This window comes from Salvelinus alpinus, chromosome 1, assembly GCF_045679555.1.
Source record: "Salvelinus alpinus chromosome 1, SLU_Salpinus.1, whole genome shotgun sequence".
NCBI lineage: Eukaryota > Metazoa > Chordata > Actinopteri > Salmoniformes > Salmonidae > Salvelinus > Salvelinus alpinus.
Window position 1 is genome coordinate 63090767 of NC_092086.1, and position 22203 is coordinate 63112969.

General features: G+C 43.3%; 1 protein-coding gene across 2 annotated transcripts in view; it reads right to left on the bottom strand.

The window, feature by feature from the left end:
• LOC139582974 (sarcoplasmic/endoplasmic reticulum calcium ATPase 1-like) overlaps positions 1–22203 on the bottom strand; it is an 83205-nt gene that overhangs the window by 44407 nt on the left and 16595 nt on the right. For both annotated transcript variants that reach the window (XM_071413509.1, XM_071413520.1), the window contains exons 4-5: positions 15827–15931; positions 12918–13056 (exon numbers count right to left, since the gene is read on the bottom strand). In XM_071413509.1, the coding sequence (XP_071269610.1) occupies positions 12918–13056; positions 15827–15931 (244 nt within the window). The remainder of the gene's footprint in view (positions 1–12917; positions 13057–15826; positions 15932–22203) is intronic.

Below are 22203 nucleotides of genomic sequence, written 5' to 3' on the forward strand. Positions count from 1 at the left end.
GCACATTGCTTCCACTGCACACTTTTGTCACAGCTTCACAAACAGTGTTGGGGCTTTTTGTGGGTTCCACCAGGACAGTTATGCTGGAACTGCTTTAACTAAGCTCCAGAAATGGAGTAAAATAATAATACGGAGATATTGGGGCCATACTTGCGAACAAAAGCAACCATTTAAATTGTAAACGTTTCTCAGGCTCAGAGTGTCAGCCAATTAAAATCATCAATTTACTTGCACGACGACAGAACGTTAAAATTGTAGCTGGGCCCCATCAGATAAAATGGCACACGTTAGCCCTATGCTAACCTCACCAGGTGGCAGTGATTAAATCATTCAACAAGTTCTGCATCAGCCAATTAAAATAGTCAACGTAGTTCCAACACTTGTGCGTGGAAGCGTCCTTGACATTACTTCAGTCAAACAGCACATTCTGATCATCAAAGCAGCCATTACGTATATTTGACTGACCCCCCCCCCCCCATAATTTTGTTTTACTAGTACTGTGTTAGTGTGTTGAAAAGAGAAGCCTACAGCAAACCGCTTGAAAATGAAGAATTCAATAAGGAGCTACATATTTCAGCCTTGCACACAAACACACTGCTATTGCCTAATAATTATATTGAATAGGCTATATTACATGGACGTGTACACCTAAAATGTAGGTTTACAACCATTTTTATAATCTGTTTCATCGAGGAGGATGAGAATTACAAAGTGTACGGTAGGATTATTGGGTGTCCTCTCACCATCATCCTACAGACTGCAGTATTGCAGTTATTTTATGGCATTGTTGAATATTCGTTTCTGATTGGCTTGAAGGGCATTCATCATTTCCCTATAAAACGCACGGAATAGTTCATTCTTACACGTTCTATGTTTGAGCTGCTGTTGAAAACAAAAGTCTAATTGAAAACTTTATTGGCTTCGTTGAGTTTGATTTTTATAATAGCAAGCTAGGACTGATGGCTTGGTTAGCTAAATTAGCAAGTCTGGTTGGTTACCAAGGTAACTACTGTAGCTAGCTAGTAAACTTGTTAGCTACTTCAGTTTGATGTTGAACACATTTCTACCTGCAATGCAACACATTTCTAAATGGCAAATGTGTTCAATTATAGCCATGGTAATAATGCAACTCAGTGGAAGGTCAGATCCACTCCATTAGCGTGTCGTGGAACACACAGAAGGCATAGCCCCTCATCGATTATACCTTATCGCGAGTTCAGACGACTCGAATATACAGTCTTAATGGAGGAAGACACTTAGCTGTATCAGATGGTGAATTAGTTATATTTGACAAAGTAATCGAACTCTGATAGGCCTTTTCTGTAAGCTACTATCGGAACGCCACATCAACATAACTATTGCCTACATTCATTCACATCAGATCGTTTCCTCCTTGTGCTATAATAACCTATTAATGCATATGGGACTTTGTATGGTACACCTCAATTCATGATGAACCCCATTAACTTCCTTGGTCGTATTCCATAAAGGCTCGGCTTCCAAGCCGGTGAGGTGGAGCCTACCCACAGAGTGATTACGCCCTCCTCTGGCAAGGAGCCAGTGTAGACTATCATTAGTAGGGTATATGCTTATGGACAGTAGGCTACACTTACATGTAGACAGCCACGTTTTTTTAAACAGGCTATGCATTATTAGAAATCATCCACTTCGTCACATGCATTTTGAATTCGAGCAAAGGACCGGCAGTGAACAGTTTTTTCCTCAAAAGAAAAAGCTTGATGCAAGGGGGGCTCGAACCCATGATTAAAGTGCACTATCAATTTCAAGTCAACCACTTTAGCAGTGCGTTCCACCTAGAAGTGATGGTGATAATGTTACATGACTGCTATTTGATGAATCCACAAGGCTCTCCGTTGTCATAAGGACTTCATTTGTCTTTCTCTTTTTTTTTTTTAAGCACATGGATGTGTGTGAAACAGATAACAAACAACATTATCACATTTTTGTTTAGTAGTAGCCTAGTCAAGGACACGTCAATGCAATATTGGCACACAACATTCTGTTACAGACCAACGAAACGAATGTTAAGATTGAAGATTTAAAATATCCCACTAGTGGCCAGGGTTGACCTATTTTGAGAAAAATGCCATTGGTTGGTGGATATAAAGTCAAAGATCTTTGATAGGCTGATGAATAATTTGTTCCAGGATATAATCACGTAGTGAAGTTAGCATGGGGCTAATTAATGTTTGCCATGTTATCCGATGGAACCAGCTACAATTTAGTGTTGTCACGTAAATCAACGATTTCAATTGGCTGATACACATCGAGTCTGAGAAACTGTTTACATTGAAATGATTGCTTATGTTCGTAAATATGGCTCAATCTTCTTCTATAATAAAAAATATATCTTCAAAGTAAGAGGTTTACAACAAGTCAGAAGGAGCCCGAAATCTTCAAAATTAGAGCTATGTCTCAACTGATGTTGAGCACACAATCAATATGCCATTCTGAAGTTGCTTGGTTTGCAGAGGTAAACACATATCAACACAGTATTTTGTACCAGATGTTCTCCAGAAAGGGCCAATCCTGTCCTCAGACAGCCTAATTAATTGCTGTGCAGTAAAACACTAAAACAAGGCCAGTAACAGAATGCACCAAGTACGCTTTTCAAGGTGATTCCTTTGGAAAAGGCTCCATCTTGTCTTTTTCCTTGTCTGGTAGTGCAGGATGATCATTATTTGGCAAGGCAACCTGACTGTGACTAGTGATGTTCCATGACCTACAGGGTGTGGGAGCGTTATTTGGCCTCCCATCTACCTCCATCAGGAAGTGAAGCACAGACCAAACCCAAGGTATTGATTAAGGACATTTCAGCACTTCATAATCACATACATGAGTGCATAATGAGTAGGACTATGGCAAACCTCTAGTTTGATGATTTCAGAAAAGTAATCAGATTCCCCTATAATCATGCCATTTCCCTGTGTTTTGTGCTTGGAGTTCTCATCTTCATACATTATGACAAGTTCCCAATCTCTTACATTGTATCAACACTCCATTTCACTCTTCCTCAACAACCAGAAAGAGAGATGGAAAGATAAAGAAAAAGATAGATTGAGAGAGAGAGGTGTGTGTGTGGGAGCAGTAGCTCCACAGGAGGTAGGCAAGGCATAGGGCAGCAGCAAGAGGCTTTTGAAACTCCCACTCCCAGCATCCTCCTCACTTACTGTATGTAGTCCTATCGCCTCCAACTCACCCCTCGCTCTTCTCCATTCGCCTCCCACAGACGTTCTTTCCCTCCCTCTATCTCTCCTGTTCCCACTCATCTCTATCCATCTTTCTATTAAGATTTGCCCAGACGCAATCTAAATGCTAATACCAGAAGCATTAGAACATATTCTATTTCAGATGAAGAATACGTACCATACCATAATGCAGCCTACGCCATTTACTGTATGAGAGCAAACTAAACTGTTAGGCCCAATACCAGGCATCAACATTAAATGGGTCTCGATGGAACCTTGCGATTCATCTAGTAAAGTGCGCTAACAGGGATAGTTCACCCAAATTACAAAACAATATATTGGTTTCCTTACCCTGTAAGCAGTCTATGGAGAAGGTATGACAGCAATCCATGCTTTGGTTTTGTTTACCTGGCGTACCAATATGTAATTTTGTTATTTGGGTGAACTATCCCTTTAAAATCAGAATACGCAGTTGAAAAAATAATAAAGCAGAGACCCCCACCTCTGTTTTGCTAAAAAGCAGAGGGATGGGCCTGGAGAAATGTAACCACTCAAATGCATAGAAAGAGCTATGGATGCAATGACTGACCATCCATGAAATCAAAATTAGTTTTAACCATGTTGAGGCTATACAGTGTTTGCTTACATTTACATTGTTTTTCTCCGATGTTTGTAAACAAACTTATATATTTTGGGTTCTCATGGAGTGTGACAGTTGAACTAGGCTCATGAGGCATTTATAAAGTTATATTCTTCAAGAATCAAATGGGTATATTATTACATTTCTAAGTCCAAAAATGGATGTAGCAACTAAGGGTTCTAGCTTTAACTTTACTTTCACTCCTGTAACTAAGTATTGATCAGACCAAACCCTGGTTGATGTGATGGTCTTATTTGATTGAAGTATCTTGAAAGTTCCTACGACCCTGCCTGTCGAGTATAGTTTCCATCTTAAAACTGGGAAAGTTCCACAATCACAACCGTGGCACTTCAGATAATGTGAAACCAGCCAGGCAAGCAGGGTGGAAACTTGTGTAAATATATAGATTTTTTGCCCTCTCTCCTCAAATGCACTGTGGTTGAGAATGTCCTTTTTCTGATCCCTCCAGATCGCTTGTTCTACCCTTCGCCTTAAGTTCCCATGGAACCACCACTGTAACGGACACTTGCTAATCCAACATCCAAGAAAGGAAAGACAGATGAACAACGTGCACATCAAGAGAAGAAATGTAACTGCACGCCATTATCTTCTCAAATTCTGAACATGTTTTTAGCCAGGATCATAGGCTCTCTCAAGATACTGACACTTTTTGAGAGGGAAAATACATAACCCTGAGTGTTTACTCGTGTCTAATAGCACTTAGCAACCAGAGAAAAGGGATGGGTAGATATCCCTCTGATCTTCATCTGCTCAGGCAATACATGCAGAACACTATACCAAGCTGAAAGCCTCTCTATCCTGTATCTGGTATGGTAGGAAATTAGCTTTAACTTATGTCCTCTCACAGCCCACTAACAGACTAACATATTTCATGTGAGTGTGAGTGCATGTGTGCGTTCGCATGAACAGTATGAGGGCCCTGCCCTCCACTCAGCAGCCAGTCAGCAGGGACTGGGTGGGCAAGACTAAATGAACGTCATCATTCATCTACTGTATATAAAGCTGCTGAGAGAGAGGAGCGATACTCTGACAAGCCATCCACAGAGGAGACCCTGGTGCCAGGGACAGACGGGGGTCACACCCCATTTCAACAGAAAATAGTTCCCTCTCCACTCCAGCTTAAAGATGCCAGATTGCCATGGAGATAATAAACAGGAACGGAGTAGCTAGATCTCAGAGCCTGGAAATATCCCAATTATGTTCCTTGTGTGTGTGTGTGTGTGTGTGTGTTAACTCTGCTCTGCCGGTGGTGGAACAACAAACTGTGAACCTTCATATCCATGCATAACTGACCAAATTATGAAGACAAGCATTGTAATTTAGTATTCTATAACGTGAGTGTGGAAGAGACGAAAAAATGATTGGTTGTCTATCAATAATGGCAAACCACCTGGTACTGACAACTTGGATGGACAATTACAAAGGATGGTTACGGACCATATGTGACTTGCTCCATCATTACCAGTCACATTGACCCCAACATACATTCTGAGCTATATAAATTTTTTAAAAGAGATTCAAAGCTTCAAAACAATGTACAGCTTGTGTATCAGTTCTCCAAATTGAGCTCAGTAGAGCTAGTTATAACAGAGGTATCCCGATCAGCTTTTCCTGATCAGCTTTCAGGGCAGGGATGTTGGCATTCTGCACATTGCAACGCAGTGCTACTGTAACATACATCAATTCTGTTATTTGGCATAACTTGAAGCTTGCTAGCTAGCTGATTAATATGTCTAAAAACAAGTTTGTGGGTGTCCTAGCAAGCTAAACAGCTAGTTAGATAGCTTGTCAGTTGACTTTTAGCTAGCCAAGGACTCGTTCTGAAAGTTGGATTTTCGTATCACCTGAGGCTTTAAAAGAGTGCTTACGCTTTGATATTCGATATTCAAACTAATTTGGTTGGTTAGAAAACATGTTCTAGTGCAGTGGTCGCCAAACGGTCAATCTTCAAGGCATGTGTAGTAGATCACCAAACATTTCTGTAGAAAAACCAACGATAAAGGCTGATTTAGAAGCCCTGCACACCAGGTAAGCAAAGTGTTCACATTTTGAACCATATAATTTGTCTGAAAAGACTAAACGCCACCTACCTGGTGGACCAGGAGACATGTGGCTTAAATTGAGCGTGCCTGCTGCGCTGGCCAATCGGATAGCTCAAATCATCGTGCCTACAGAGATTCCATGACCCCGGCCACAGCCAAGTTTGATACTAGCCTAAGTAAGATTTCATAACTTTTAAAATCATGACAAGAGAGACTGTCAAAGAACACAGCAAAGAGCAGCTGTTTGTTTATTCAGCACTGTCAACAGTTTTTATTCAACACTATTACAAAACATAAAATGCAGTTCTCCCTACTTCTGCTTGCGCTGCAGCTGCAAGGAATGAGTAGCCAATTGTGCGCCGCCCTATGGGACTCCCAATCACGGCCGGTTGTGATACAGCCTGGATTCGAACCAGGCTCTGTAGTGATGCCTCTAACACTGAGATGCAGTGCCTTAGACCGCTGCGCCACTCGGGAGTCCAGTATCGATAGCCCTGTGTTTTTATTATTATTAGCAACACGTTGTGTCTATTTTAATATCAAGGAATATTTCACTTTCTCCAGTCATAGGAACAACATGTATTTGTGCATGAGGCAGATGTGGTGTGACTCGGGTTTCGCCATCAGGTGGAAGACTGTCACCTCTCTCTGGTCAGTCTCACCAGGGGAAAGGAAGGAAAGAGCAGGGACCGTGAGAAGCGGACCCTCTGCTGCTCTCTCCCTCCAACCTCTGAGACTAATGCAGTGCTCAAAACAACTGGGAACTCAAATCTCTGATTTCAGTGCATTCAAGACAACTGGGAACCCAGATAAGAAACGAGATCCTAATTGTTTTGAACAGTCATCCAACGGGGAATTCCAAGTCGGAAACTGGCATCTTTCTAGACCTTCAACTTGCCGACCCGAAGATCACTCGACATCATGATTTGACCTTGTTTTTTTTCTGCGTTCACAGTTGTCTTGAAAGCACCATGACCATCAGATGTAGGTAGCATTAGTCCAATAAAATAAAAAAAGCTAAGTATTTGCAAATTATTTCAATTTGTGCTTAGCTGTGCCTCAAGTGCTACACAGACTGATCTATTTTGTAATCAAAGCTCGAGTTTTGAAATATAATATGGTCTGAGAGGAACAATATTGTCAGGACAGGCATATAGCCAATATGGTGTGATAACGTATTAGGCCTACTGCACAAACCTAATTTCTTACAGAACTGTTTTTATTAGGCCTTTCTAATGTAACTTTTATTTTATTTTTTTATATGCTTGCTTTTTGACGGCAAAAAATGACTTGACTCAGAAAATGTTGGTGACCACTGTTCTAATTCTAATAACAGACCATACCAATATTTGACTATAAAAAAGCTGGTCAGCGACTAATGTTTATAGCTCATGTCACATTACACCACTCCTATTTGCCATCTCTTCAATCTAAGCCTACAGGAACTTGTGCACCCTCAGGCCTGGAGGGAAGCAAAAGTCATTCCGTTACACAAGAATAGCAAAAACCCATTTACTGGTTCAAACAGCCCACCAATAAGACTGCTACCAACTCTTAATAAACATTTTGGGAAAAAAATTGGTGTTTGACCAGATACAATGCTATTTTACAGTAAACAAATAAACTGACTATCAGTACTCTTATAAGGAAGAGCACTCAACATGTATGGCACTAAACCAAATGACTGATGATTGGCTTAAATAAATTGATAAGATTCTGGGAGCTGTTTTATTAGACTTCAGTGCAGCATTTGACATTACCGATCATAGTCTGCTGGTGAAAAAAACATGTTATGGCTTTACATCATCTGCCATATCGTGGATCGCGAGTTACCCAGAACAAAGAGGGTCTTCTTTAATAGAAGCCTCTATAACGTAAACCAGGTAGTTTGGCATACCTCAAGGTAGCCGTCTTGGCCCCTTACTTTTAAAATGTTTTACTACTGGCCTACCACTAGTATTGAGTAAAGCCTGTGGGTATGTTGATGATTCAACATTATACACGTCAGCTTCCATAGCAAGTGAAATAGTCCGTTCTAAAATAGGTGGAAAGTAATAAGCTAGTCCTAAATATATAAAAACTAAAAGCATTATATTTGGGACAAATAATTTGCTAAAACCTAAACCTTATCTAAATAATGTAAATAATGTGGCAATTGAGCAAGTTGAGGAGACTAAACTGCTTAGTGTAACCCTTGATTGTAAACTGACATTGTCAAAACATATTGATGTAACGGTAGCTAAGATGGGGAGAGGTATGAAATCAGAGCAGCATGTTATCACAGACAATCAACAAAAAAGTTCTACAGGACAGTTATCACACCTGGACTACTGCTCAGTTATATGGTCAAGTACCACAAAGAAGAACATAGATTGCCTTACTATTGGCTTAGGTCGATCCCGGAGCAAACATCAATTATTCCGGAGCTAGCCAACTGAAGTGTTCCATCAGCCACTCCTGGCCTACAATCACCTATCCGGACCCGTTTTACTGCCAATGTGGAGCCCCACTGGGCCTTCACGACTGGACTACCGACGTTATCTGCCCGAGGGAGTTATCCAATTGGCACCTCTGTTGCGACGTTACCTGGAAGCCCATCTGCGGCCCGCTAATCGTTAGCTGTCTTATCGGCTGCTATCTGAATAAGTCTATCGGACAATTTTTCTTGGGTCACTATATCTATTTGGCCAATTGAATTGATCCCTTCTACCACACGGAACCCCACTAAATCTACCGACGGAAACGCACGAGGTGGCTAAAAACAGACCTCCATCCTATGCTAGCTGTCTGAATCGCTGTGACCTCAACCAACCTCTACTCACTGGACCCTTATGATCACTCGACTAAGCATGCCTCTCCTTAATGTCAATATGCCTTGTCCATTGCTTTTCTGGTTAGTGTTTATTGGCTTATTTCACTGTAGAGCCTCTAGCCCTGCTCACTATACCTTATCCAACCTTTCAGTTCCACCACCCACACATGCAATGACATCACCTGGCTTCAATGATGTTTCTAGAGACAATATCTCTCTCATCATCACTCAATACCTAGGTTTACCTCCACTGTATTCACATCCTACCATACCTTTGTCTGTACATTATACCTTGAAACTTTTTTATCGCCCCCAAAAATGTCCTTTTACTCTCTGTTCTAGACGTTCTAGACGACCAATTCTCATAGCTTTAGCCGTACCCTTATCCTACTCCTCCTCTGTTCCTCTGGTGATGTAGAGGTGAATCCAGGCCCTGCAGTGCCTAGCTCCACTCCTATTCCCCAGGCGCTCTCTTTTGATGACTTCTGTAACCGTAATAGCCTTGGTTTCATGCATGTTAACATTAGAAGCCTCCTCCCTAAGTTTGTTTTATTCACTGCTTTAGCACACTGCCAACCCGGATGTTCTAGCCGTGTCTGAATCCTGGCTTAGGAAGACCACCAAAAATTCTGAAATTTTCATCCCTAACTACAACATTTTCAGACAAGATAGAACGGCCAAAGGGGGCGGTGTTGCAATCTACTGCAAAGAACCTGCAGAGTTCTGTCCTACTATCCAGGTCTGTACATAAAAAAAAAAAATTGAACTTCTACTTTTAAAAATCCACCTCTAAAATCAAGTCTCTCACCGTTGCCGCCTGCTATAGACCACCCTGCAAAATCTGGACCCCTACAAATCAGCCGGGCTAGATAATCTGGACCCTTTCTTTCTAAAATTATCTGCTGAAATTATTGCCACCCCTATTACTAGCCTGTTCAACTTCTCTTTCGTGTCGTCTGAGATTCCCAAAGAGTGGAAAGCAGCTGCGGTCATCCCCCTCTTCAAAGGGGGAGACACTCTTGACCCAAACTGCTACAGACCTATATCTATCCTACCCTGCCTTTCTAAGGTCTTCGAAAGCCAAGTCAACAAAAAGATTACCGACCATTTCGAATCCCACCATACCTTCTCCGCTATGCAATCTGGTTTCAGAGCTGGTCATGGGTGCACCTCAGCCATGCTCAAGATCCTAAACGACATCTTAACCGCCATCGATAAGAAACAATACTGTGCAGCTGTATTCATTGACCTGGCCAAGGCTTTCGACTCTGTCAATCACCACATCCTCATCGGCAGACTCGACAGCCTTGGTTTTTCTAATGATTGCCTCGCCTTGTTCACCAACTACTTCCCTGATAGAGTTCAGTGTGTCAAATCGGAGGGTCTGTTGTCCGGGCCTCTGGCAGTCTCTATGGGGGTGCCACAGGGTTCAATTCTTGGACCGACTCTCTTCTCTGTATACATCAATGATGTCGCTCTTGCTGCTGGTGAGTCTGATCCACCTCTACGCAGACGACACCATTCTGTATACTTCTGGCCCTTCTTTGGACACTGTGTTAACAACCCTCCAGGCGAGCTTCAATGCCATACAACTCTCCTTCCGTGGCCTCCAATTCCTCTTAAATACGAGTAAAACTAAATGCATGCTCTTCAACCGATCGCTGCCTGCACCTGCCCGCCTGCCCAACATCACTACTCTGGATGGCTCTGACTTAGAATACGTGGACAACTACAAATACCTAGGTGTCTGGTTAGACTGTAAACTCTCCTTCCAGACTCACAATCATCTCCAATCCAAAATTAAAACTAGAATTGGCTTCCTATATCGCAACAAAGCATCCTTCACTCATGCTGCCAAACATACCCTTGTAAAACTGACCATCCTACCAATCCTCGACTTCGGTGATGTCATTTACAAAATAGCCTCCAATACCCTACTCAATAAATTGGATGCAGTCTATCACAGTGCCATCTGTTTTGTCACCAAAGCCCCATATACTACCCACCACTGCGACCTGTACGCTCTCGTTGGCTGGCCCTCGCTTCATACTTGTCGCCAAACCCACTGGCTCCAGGTCATCTACAAGACCCTGCTAGGTAAAGTCCCCCCTTATCTCAGCTCGCTGGTCACCATAGCAGCACCCACCTGTAGCACGCGCTCCAGCAGGTATATCTCTCTGGTCACCCCCAAAACCAATTCTTCCTTTGGCCGCCTCTCCTTCCAGTTCTCTGCTGCCAATGACTGGAACGAACTACAAAAATCTCTGAAACTGGAAACACATCTCCCTCACTAGCTTTAAGCACCAGCTGTCAGAGCAGCTCACAGATTACTGCACCTGTACATAGCCCATCTATAATTTAGCCCAAACTACCTCTTTCCCTACTGTATTTATTTATTTATTTTGCTCCTTTGCACCCCATTATTTCTCTCTACTTTGCACATTCTTCCACTGCAAATCAACCATTCCAGTGTTCACTTGCTATATTGTATTTACTTTGCCACCATGGCCTTTTTTTGCCTTCACCTCCCTTATCTCACCTCACTTGCTCACATTGTAAATAGACTTATTTTTCTACTGTATTATTGACTATGTTTGTTTTACTCCATGTGTAACTCTGTGTTGTTATGTGTCGAACTGCTTTGCTTTATCTTGGCCAGGTCGCAATTGTAAATTAGAACTTGTTCTCAACTTGCCTACCTGGTTAAATAAAGGTGAAATAAATAAATAAATAAAATAGGCAAATTACACTTGACCAACAGAGCAGCACAGCTGGCATTTCTAAATGTACATGGAGGGCCAATAACATGCATGTCAATCTCTCCTGGCTCAAAGTAGAGGAGAGAATGACTGCATCACTACTTGGCTTTGTGAGAGGCATTGATGTGTTGATCGCACTAAACGGGCAATTCAAAACAGCTAAACACACAGCTCGGACACCCATAATTACCCTACAAGACATGCCACCAGAGATCTCTTCACAGTCCCCAAGTCCAGAACAGACTATGTGACGCATGCAGTACTACATAGAGCCATGACTACATGGAACTCGTCCACATCAAGTAACTCAAGCGAGCAGTAAAATCACACACACACACACACACAGGTATTGTGGATTTTATATTGTACATTTAGGATCCCAGGAAGAGTAATGGGGATCCTAATAAATACTAAATGTGAGCCCGTCACAGCCTGGTTGACATTCAACACGCATACACAAGCTCAGACACACACACAGAGAGTGTTTCCTATGGCACTGGGGCATGTCATTTACACCACCTCTCCTCCTTTCTCTCTCCCCCTCTACCAGAAACATACACAAGATGGCGAAAAGGAAAAAGAAAACAGCCTCGCATCTGAAATCCTCAGTCAGTCAATGGTTGAAGTCATTTCATTCTCAAATCGATGCTACCTGACAATAACGCGGTGGCTTCATTCAAGCTAGCACGTTACCCATTCAGAGCACGCAATCCCTTTCCCCTGGTGTGAGGTGCGCAGTGCAGTGATTATGAATGAAAACTGTGATTCCAGTCTCAATCCCTCCATCCTACCCCTTTTTATCCCACCTCCCGAAGACGTTGCTCTGCTGCTGCTTCTGAGAGAGATCATTAGAGAGGCAAAGTCAAGGGTTATAAAAATTAAAAAAACGAATCACTTTGATTATGAGACCATGTCAGCACTGTGTGTGTGTGATAAACAGATGTTCTGGAACCAGACAACTTAGTTCTGGAAGCAGACAAGACTACTTTTAGACAGAGGGCATAGTGTGAGTGAGTGAGTGAGTGAGTGAGTGAGTGAGTGAGTGAGTGAGTGAGTGAGTGAGTGAGTGTATAGCTGACAAACAGCCAGCAGCAGTGACCAGGTGGTAAAACTGAGAGCATGGAAAAGCCAAGGGAAATTCTGTGGAAATTTAAATAAGGCCCTAAAAACAGGGACGACCGCAGCCACTTTGCAGTTTAGCGTGCATGCACACACACAGCTGTGGTCCTGGCTGGCACCTGTGGGCCCAGAGGAAAGGCTGTTATGTAACTTAGTTTTGAGCAATGTTTCCAGCACTGGAAATGGGGCCTTACACACGAGAGAGTGTGTGTGTTGGGTAAGGGCAAGCATGCATGGTGAGGGGGAACACAGAAAGACTACCACTGAAAAGACCTTTCCCCCCAACTTGTGACACCAGGGACAGCCTCTACTCACCGGCAATCTCGACAACATCCCCAGGCACTATTTCCCGGGCCTTGACCCTCTGGACTGCCTTGCGATTCATGCGGTACACCTTGGCTATCTCTGGCTCGTACTCCTTGAGAGCCTCGATGGCGTTCTCTGCATTCCTCTCCTGGACCACAAAGAGAGAGCATGAGACGGACAAAGCGAGTGGCAGGTTCAATACCAACACAGAGGCCAAAAGGTTGATGCTTTACCCAAGACCCATTTTGTACCATGGTGCAGCGTTTGTATATTCCCGTCAACTTGGAATGAAATCCCAAATTAATACCTACTAGAAAGGCGATGTCTACAAGCTAAATATCCATAGACTGATCTCACCCAGTGCGCTCTCGCTCGCTCCCTCTCAAATTGTTCCATAAAAACATCTTATTCTACCAAGCCATCCCTCCTTTTTCTCCTCGTCCCTCAAGGGCCAAAGTGCTCTATTCAGGGTCCTATTCTGATTAGGCTTCTTTTCAAAGACCTTCAATTAACACTGAACTAACTGTCTGTAGATCTACAGACTGAACTGAACAAAGACAAGTTTACATTTTAGTCATTTAGCAGACACTCTTATCCAGAGCGACTTACAGTTAAGTGCATTCATCTTAAGATAGCTAGGTGGGACAACCACATACCACTGTGTGAATCAAATGGGCAGTCTGATAAACATCACTCTCACTGCTCTTATGTAATATTGTGTATTATATTGTGCTGTATTTTAGAAACTAGTTAGTTGAAATCAAATAAAATAATTTAAATACAGTAAGACATTGTTAGTTTGGCAAAAAAAATCCTTAGCCAACATTTGTGTGTTAGATCTTTTGTCCAATGGAAAATAATAGCAAAGGCAGATGACCTAGTGCATTCGGAAAGTATTCAGACCCATTAACTTTTTCCACATTTTGTTACATTACAGCCAAATTATAAAATTGATGAAAAATAAATAAAAATGTAGTCTACACACAATACCCCAACATGAAAAAGCAAAACCAGGTTTAAAAAAAAACTGAAATATCACATTTACATAAGTATTCAGACCCTTTACTCAGTACTTTGTTGAAGCACCTTTGGCAGTGATTACAGAATTGAGTCTTCTTGGATATGATGCTACAAGCTTGGCAAAGCGGTACTTGGGGAGTTCCTCCCATTCTTCTTTGCAGATCCTCTCAAGCGCTGTCAGGTTGGACGTGGAGCGCCGCTGCACAACTATTTTCAGGTCTCTCCAGAGATGTTCGATCGGGTTCAAGTCCGGGCTCTGGCTGGGCCACTCAAGGATATTCAGAGACTTGTCCCAAAGCCACTCCTGCAATGTCTTGGCTGTGTGCTTAGGGTTGTTGTCCTGTTGGAAGGTGAACCGTCGTCCCGGTCTGAGGTCCTGAGCAGGTTTTCATCAAGGATCTCTCTGTACTTTGCTCCGTTCATCTTTCCCTCGATCCTGCTGCCACCACGCTTCACCGTAGGGATGGTGCCTGGCGTCTTCCAGACGTGACGCTTGGCATTCAGACCAGAGAGTTCAATCTTGGTTTCATCAGACCAGCGAATCTTGTTTCTCATGGTCTTTTAGGTGCCTTTTGGCAAACTCCAAGCGGGCTGTCACGTGCCTTTTACTGAAGAGTGACCATCGGGTTCTTGGTCACCTCCCTGACCAAGGCCCTTCTCCCCCGACTGCGCAGTTTGGCTGGGCGTCCAGCTCTAGGAAGAGTCTTGGTGGTGTCAAACTTCTTCCATTTAAGAATGATGGTGGCCATTGTGTTCTTGGGGACCTTACATGCTGCAGAAGTTCTTTGGCACCCTTCCCCAGATCTGTGACTCGACACAATCCTGTCTTGGAGCTCTACGAAGTGTAAGTGTCGGTTGAGGAATTATTAAATTGAGATGAGGGGGATTATTTAAGATACTCTTTGAAGAGGTAGGGTTTCAGGTGCTTTCGGAAGATGGACAGGGACTCTGCTGTCCTAGATTCAGGGGGAAGCTGGTTCCACCATTGGGGTACTAGGACAGAGAAGAGCTTGGACAGCTGAGCGGAAGCTGCCCTCCCGTAGGGGTGGGAGGGCCAAGAGACCAGAGGTTGCAGACAACATGTCATCATTCACGGACTAAAAGTCCTACAGAAATGGCATTCACGTCATAAATGGCTTGTTTTACTGGCGCCTCTAGAAGCAGATATGTACATTGTCATACGTATACCAGTATCTTTCCATGGCAAAAATTTGAACACAAAGCAGACCAAACTCTTTGGTCCTTTAATTACCTGCTGTATGTAAAATATTGTGTGCTATAGCTTGGAAAATAAATAAATGTGACTCTGGTTGACAACATAATGATGTTTGTTTCCAACATTAGGGCTGTTTTTCTAAAGATGTTAAATCTGCCTTGTGTTTTGCTTCATTGCCATGACACTAACGGGTATCACGATACTGGTATCGTCTCGGCACTAATACATGTCCAACGAGGCTATTTAAAAGCTTTAAGAGCTTGGCATTGGCTGTAGTTTGAACGTGGGCTCCATGGTTTCAATTGATAAGTCTCTCCTGACCAACAATAAAGTACATCAATAAAGCCCTGCTGAAACGCATGATGATCGAAAGCCAAATAGATGTTATGGTTTCCGTATAGGATAAAGGACACTTTATATAATGACCTCCTCACCCTAAGTGACACACCATAATACCTTGTATTTTAGCACCATCTCATCTGCTATCTGCTCCAGGCAAATACCAGCTGGGTAGGAGCAATACTGTACGCACACAGGTGAGCAAAGGATACAAATGTAAATTGTCTGAAAATGCACACACGGTGACATCATACCTCACACATTTTGAGAACAAATACACACTCAATATGAGTCTTCAGGTGAACATGCATCCACACACATACACACTAAGAGAGGGTCTCACCTGCCAGACTCCAATCACAGCGTTAGCGATGAGGATGAGCAGGATGACAATGGGTTCCACGAAGGCTGTGATGGTCTCCTCTCCCTCCTCAAACAGAGCCAGCACCTGGAACACAGACGGAGAGAAATATGAGTCTCCTCTCCAGATAAAACAGACAGACTCAATATGAGTCTCCTGGACAGAGAGAGAGAGAGAGAGTAGCCTCAATAAGAGTCTCCTGGACAGAGAGAGAGAGTAGCCTCAATAGGAGTCTCCTGGACAGAGAGAGAGAGTAGCCTCAATAGGAGTCTCCTGGTCAGAGAGAGAGAGTAGCCTCAATAGGAGTCTCCTGGACAGAGAGAGAGAGTGGCCTCAATAGGAGTCTCCTGGACAGAGAGAGAGAGTGGCCTCAATAGGAGTCTCCTGGACAGAGAGAGAGTAGCCTCAATATGAGTCTCCTAGACAGAGAGAGAGTAGCCTCAATATGAGTCTCCTAGACAGAGAGAGAGAGAGTAGCCTCAATATGAGCCTCACACTTTATTTATGCAGCTTATAAAAAGACATTTAACTCTTACAGCTCTATAAAAACAGTTTGAAAAATCACAAATTATCAACAGCAAGAATTCTTTGTAGAGGATGTAGTCTCCTTGTGGCTTGGTCCTCTCTCCACCTCCAGTGAGTGGTAGTACGTATAGTATATAGGAACTAAAGCCTCTTCCGACCCAAAATGGCAGCAAGGAAATGGATGACGTGTAAAGGCAGGAAGGGGTAGCATCTCTGCATAAAGGTCAGCAGTGGCCAAAATACTGAGGGCAACATTCTCCACTAGGGTTGGGGTGCATCCCACATCTGTCATTTGAAAAAAAAAAAAATTTATTTACAATGACAGCCTACCGGGGAACAGTGGGTTATCTGCCTTGTTCAAGAGCAGAACGACAGATTTTTACCTTGTCAACTCGGGGATTCGAGCAACAACCTTTCAGTTACTGGTCCAACGCTCTAACCACTAGGCTACCTGCTGCCCCAAATGGCACCCTATTAGCTATTCCGGTTGTCCTTTTATTCCTGTAGGTTAATTGTGGACTTTAACAACATTAAAAGCTAGGTCCTTATGTATGTGGGAGAGAAGGTGCACAAAGTCACCACTGGAATGCTGTGGATTCGAAGAGGAGACAACGAGATGCACAGTTGGTGATAATACAGAGCTTAACCACATCCCAGTAAAAGTTATCCCCTCCACAGTGAGTATTGAGTAGTGAGGAGGAGCGAGGCGAACGAGGCACGGCAGATCAGTGGCTCAAGCCCCGGTCGATAACTCATCATACAGTCGTTTGGGGCTCGCAAATATCCCCTTCACTCCGCTCTGCTGCTCTGTGTAGAGAACATTGATGGAGGGCAACGCCTTCTGATGCATCCTTCCATTCAGCCTATCTAGCCAGTTGAAACGCACACACACGTTTCCGTTGCAATTCTGACACTAAGCGAATATTTTTTAGTTTCAGCAGACAAGAGTTAGAGAGAGAAGCAAGATGAGAAGGCTCAGGTTTACACAGGGTTTAAGGTATTAGTGCAGGACTCCATTTCAACTTATCACAGGGGTTTTTCCACAAACCTAAACTTATACATTAAGCGACTCCTACACACATTTAAAAAATCTCCACCTAAGATTGTTAAAGTAAAAAGCTAAATCCTTCACACACACACACCACCCCACAAAAAAGAAAAAAGCGCAGACAGATGGCTTATTTTGACTGAATGTCCAGATTTCCGACTAAGTTCCAACCAAACACAGCGTCAACAAACGGAAGAAAAAACCCAATGCCAAAGACAGTTTACCAAGATGTGTAGGAGAACAAGAGAAGAATGAGAGCCCAATTTAACCAAATTCAAAGGCCACTCGAATTTCCCTCCTTTCCTGTACAACCCAAAACCTACACTCCTTTCTCACATAATGCCATGGAAAAATAAATAAAGGCAAGCTAACCTTTCCTTAGAATCAAATGGAGGAAGTCTACAAATGTTCACACCGGTTTAATGGGTGAGCCTTTGTGACCTTTAACAAATACAATGAGTGGATAAAACAAACATGCTCTTTCCATGACATAGACTGTCTATGTGAAAGCCATGATCCCTTATTGATGTCACTTGTTAAAATCAGTGTAGATGAAGGGGAGGAGACAGGTTAAAGAAGGATTTTTAAGCCTTGAGACATGGATTGGGGTCCCGTGTGGCGCTTGCAACGCCGGGGTTGTGGGTTCGATTTCCACAGGGGACCAGTATGAAAACGTATGCACTCAGAACTGTAAGTCGCTCATCTGCTAAACGACAAAAATGTAAATTACGTATGTGTGACATTGAGGGTGAACAGGCAAGACAAAATATTTAAGTGCCTTTGAATGAGATATGGCAGGAGGTACCAGGCATACCGGTCGAGTGTGTCTCGACCGGTATGCCTGGTACCTCCTGCCATACGCTGTTTTTACGCTGTTTTTCAAGCGCAAAAGTTTCCCATGTGTATCAAGAATGGCCCACCACCCAAAGGACATCCAGCCAACATGACAACTGTGGGAAGCAGTGGAGTCAACATGGGCCAGCATCCCTGTGGAACGCTTTCAACACCTTGTTGAGCCCATGCACAGATGAATTGAGGCTGTTCTGACAGCAAAAGGGGGTGCAACTCAATATTAGGAAGGTGTTCCTAATGTTTTGTACGCTCAGTGTATATTTTGGGGTGTTTTAACACTTTATTCAGACAGTAATGAAATGAGGTGGAGAAACAAGCAAGCGGGAGAAGGGTGGACGCGTCGATTGAACCCTGGTCTCCGGTGGGGAGTTTAAGTGAAATGTTCCGGGGAGTGTTAACACTACAACGCAGCTCTGCACAGCTTCTGTTACCTTTGAACCTGTAGTGATTGACTTGGTATGGCCCGGTCTATACTCTCCATCCTTATACATGGATAATAGTGATCAAATTGGCTCAACAACAATATCAGTAAAACAATTAGAGTAAAAAGATAGCCTTATCAGTATTTAATGTTACAAAACTATCCGTAAGCATTGTGTCCAGTATAACAGCTATTGAGCCTACAATGGTAAACTTGAGCATTCTCCCTCTTCTGCTACTTCTCTCCATAGTAATGTACAGTATATGATTATATCATATTGGAGCCTGCTTCAAAACAACACAGCAACACTTTCTCCTCTGTTCTGCTCCTGTCGCCTGGTTACAAGGCTCTTTATTATCATCATGTCATGCAAAGATTCAGGGCAGGTCAATATCTCCATTAACATATTCAAATAGGCACACAAATGAGTTCCACATTGAGGTTTGGCCCTTGTATAGGTTAGCCTCTCCTTCAGATACTACCGCAGGTCACTTTCTCCACCAGCACTAGCAGGCACTGCACCGAGAGCTCACATGTTGCTGTTCTCCTGAGAGGCCTGGCAAAGGTCACTGCTACTGTCCTTTCCAACAACAGTTTTAAATGACTGACTGATAGGATTGATCCATAAAGGATCCATCAGCATTCAAGTCTCAAAGGATGTGCGGGAGTTTCAAACAGGGCGCTCTCAAATTCAGGGGGAAATTATGGTACTCTCAGAAAGCTGAGTAGTGAACCCGACTCAGCGCTGCTTGGTATATAGTAAAGCTGTGGGAGCTGTAGTGGAACCAACCTACGCAGCTCTGCTTGGTATATAGTAAAGCTGTGGAGAAACCAGCCTAGGTAGCTCAGTGACTGCGTGGTGTAGTACAGTATAAAGTAAAGCTGTAGAGAACCCAGCCTAGGCAGCTCAGAGTGCTTGGTGTAGTATATAGTAAAGATGTGGGAGGTGTAGTGAAACCAGCCTACGCAGCTCTGCTTGGTACATAGTTAAGCTGTGGGAGCTGTAGAGAAACCAGCCTAAGTATCTCAGTCTGCTTGGTGTAATAGTATATAGTAAAGCTGTGGGAGGAGTAGAGAAACCAGCCTAGGCAGCTCAGAGTCTGCTTGAAAACCTCATCTCCAAAACAAAAACTTCTCAGGAAATTGAAAAAAAAACTACCATATTTTACCATTAATGAACATACAGTTTCGAAACCTTAGAAGCTATTTTGAATACATTTGTGGTCCTAGTCATGAAATGTTCAGTACATTGAGGAAAGCTACTGCTTCAATACATGTAAGACAATGAAAATGTGCAAAAATGGAGTTACAAGGTTCAGACAGCAACGATAGTAAAGCTGTGGGAGCTGTAGTGAAACCAGCCTGTGGCTCAAAGTCTGCTTGGTATATAAACTCAGCAAAAAAAGAAACGTCCCTTTTTCAGGACCCTGTCTTTCAAAGATAATTAGTAAAAATCCAAATAACTTCAGAGCTTCATTGTAAAGGTTTTTAACACTGTTGCCCATGCTTGTTCAATTAACCATAAACCATTAACGAACATGCACCTGTGGAACGGTCATTAAGTCACTAACAGCGTACAGACGGTAGGCAATTATGGTCACAGTTATGAAAACTTAGGACAATAGAGACCTTTCTACTGACTCTGAAAAACACCAAAAGAAAGATGCCCAGGGTCCCTGCTCATCTGTGTGAACATGCCTTAGGCATGCTGCAAGGAGGCATGAGGACTGCAGATGTGGCCAGGGCAATAAATTGCAATGTCCGTACTGTGAGACACCTAAATCAGCTCTACAGGGAGACAGGACGGACAGCTGATCGTCCTCGCAGTGGCAGACCACGTGTAACACCTGCACAGGATCAGCTCACTCCGAACATCACACCTGCGGGACAGGTACAGGATGGCAACAACAACTGCCCGAGTTACACCAGGAACGCACAATCCCTCCATCAATGCTCAGACTGTCCTCAATAGGCTGAGAAAGGCTGGCCTGAGGGCTTGTAGACCTGTTGTAAGGCAGGTCCTCACCGGCAACAATGTTGCCTATGGGCACCGTCGCTGGACCAGACAGTACTGGCAAAAAGTGCTCTTCACTGACGAGTCACGGTTTTGTATCACCATGGGTGATGGTTGGATTCGCGTTTATCGGCGAAGGAATGAGCGTTACACCGAGACCTGTACTCTGGAGTGGGATCCATTTGGAGGTGGAGGGTCCGTCATGGTCTGGGGCTCATCCTGACATGACTCTCCAGTATGACAATGCCACCAGCCATACTGCTCGTTCTGTGCGTGATTTCCTGCAAGACAAGAATGTCAGTGTTCTGCCACGGTTAGCGAAGAGCCCGGATCTCAATCCTATTGAGCACATCTGGGTGAGGGCTACGTCACCACGTGAGGGTGAGGGCTAGGGCCAATCCCCCCAGAAATGTCCGGGAACTTGCAGGAGCCTTGGTGGAAGAGTGGGGTAACATGTCACAGCAAGAACTGGCAAATCTGGTGCAGTCCATGAGGAGGAGATGCACTGCAGTACTTAATGCAGCTGGTGGCCACACCAGATACTGACTTACTTTTGATTTTGACCCCCCCTTTGCTCAGGAACACATTATTCCATTTCTGTTAGTCACATGTTTGTGGAACTTGCTCCGTTTATGTATCAGTTGTTTAATCTTGTTATGTTCATACAAATATTTACACACGTTAAGTTTGCTGAAAATAAACACAGATGACAGTGAGAGGACGTTTCTTTTTTTGCTGAGTTTAGTAAAGCTGTAAATCAGTGGAATGGAACAGCGGCTCTGTTTCACTGTAAACAACACATTTACATTAAAAGTAGGGACAGCCCAATTTAGATTAGGAAAAACTAACTCTGCAGACACGCAGGCAGCCCAATCCACCCCAGGCTTGTCTGGACTCACAGCCTCCCACTTAAACACAAGGCATTAGGATCAACACACAGGCAATTAGTGCAGATACTGTATCATATACATGTTACGTTTTTTTCCTACTTCCCAGAATTGCCCAGTAATTCCATCCTGTGGCACAGTAACAGTAATAGATGGAAATAAAATAATTATACAGGCAGGGTTCCCTTGGTCATGACACTCACCCCATCTACCTTACCATCTGGCCCAAAACAGGGTCACTATTTAAAAGTGGAACTGACAGCATTTTAGCAACATGAAATCTTGTTAAAACCTGTTCATGTACACCCCCAGGAAGAATGACACTTTCCTAAACATTTTCTGACCAGCAAGCACTTAGATATGGTTATTTTCACAGTTTCATAAATTCTTAGAATGTTTGGGAATTACATATAGTAAGGCATTTATGGGAAAAATCTATAGCAATATAGAGTGGGAAAGCGGACGAACGTTTGGACAATTAATAGACACTGCAGCAAATAAAATATACAAAAAAACATCTGTCTCGTCCAAGAACGGAGTCTACACAGACCGTTGTGCTATAGCCAATCAGAGCTACAGCAGGCATTATACAAACAAGCCATTTTCCCACAC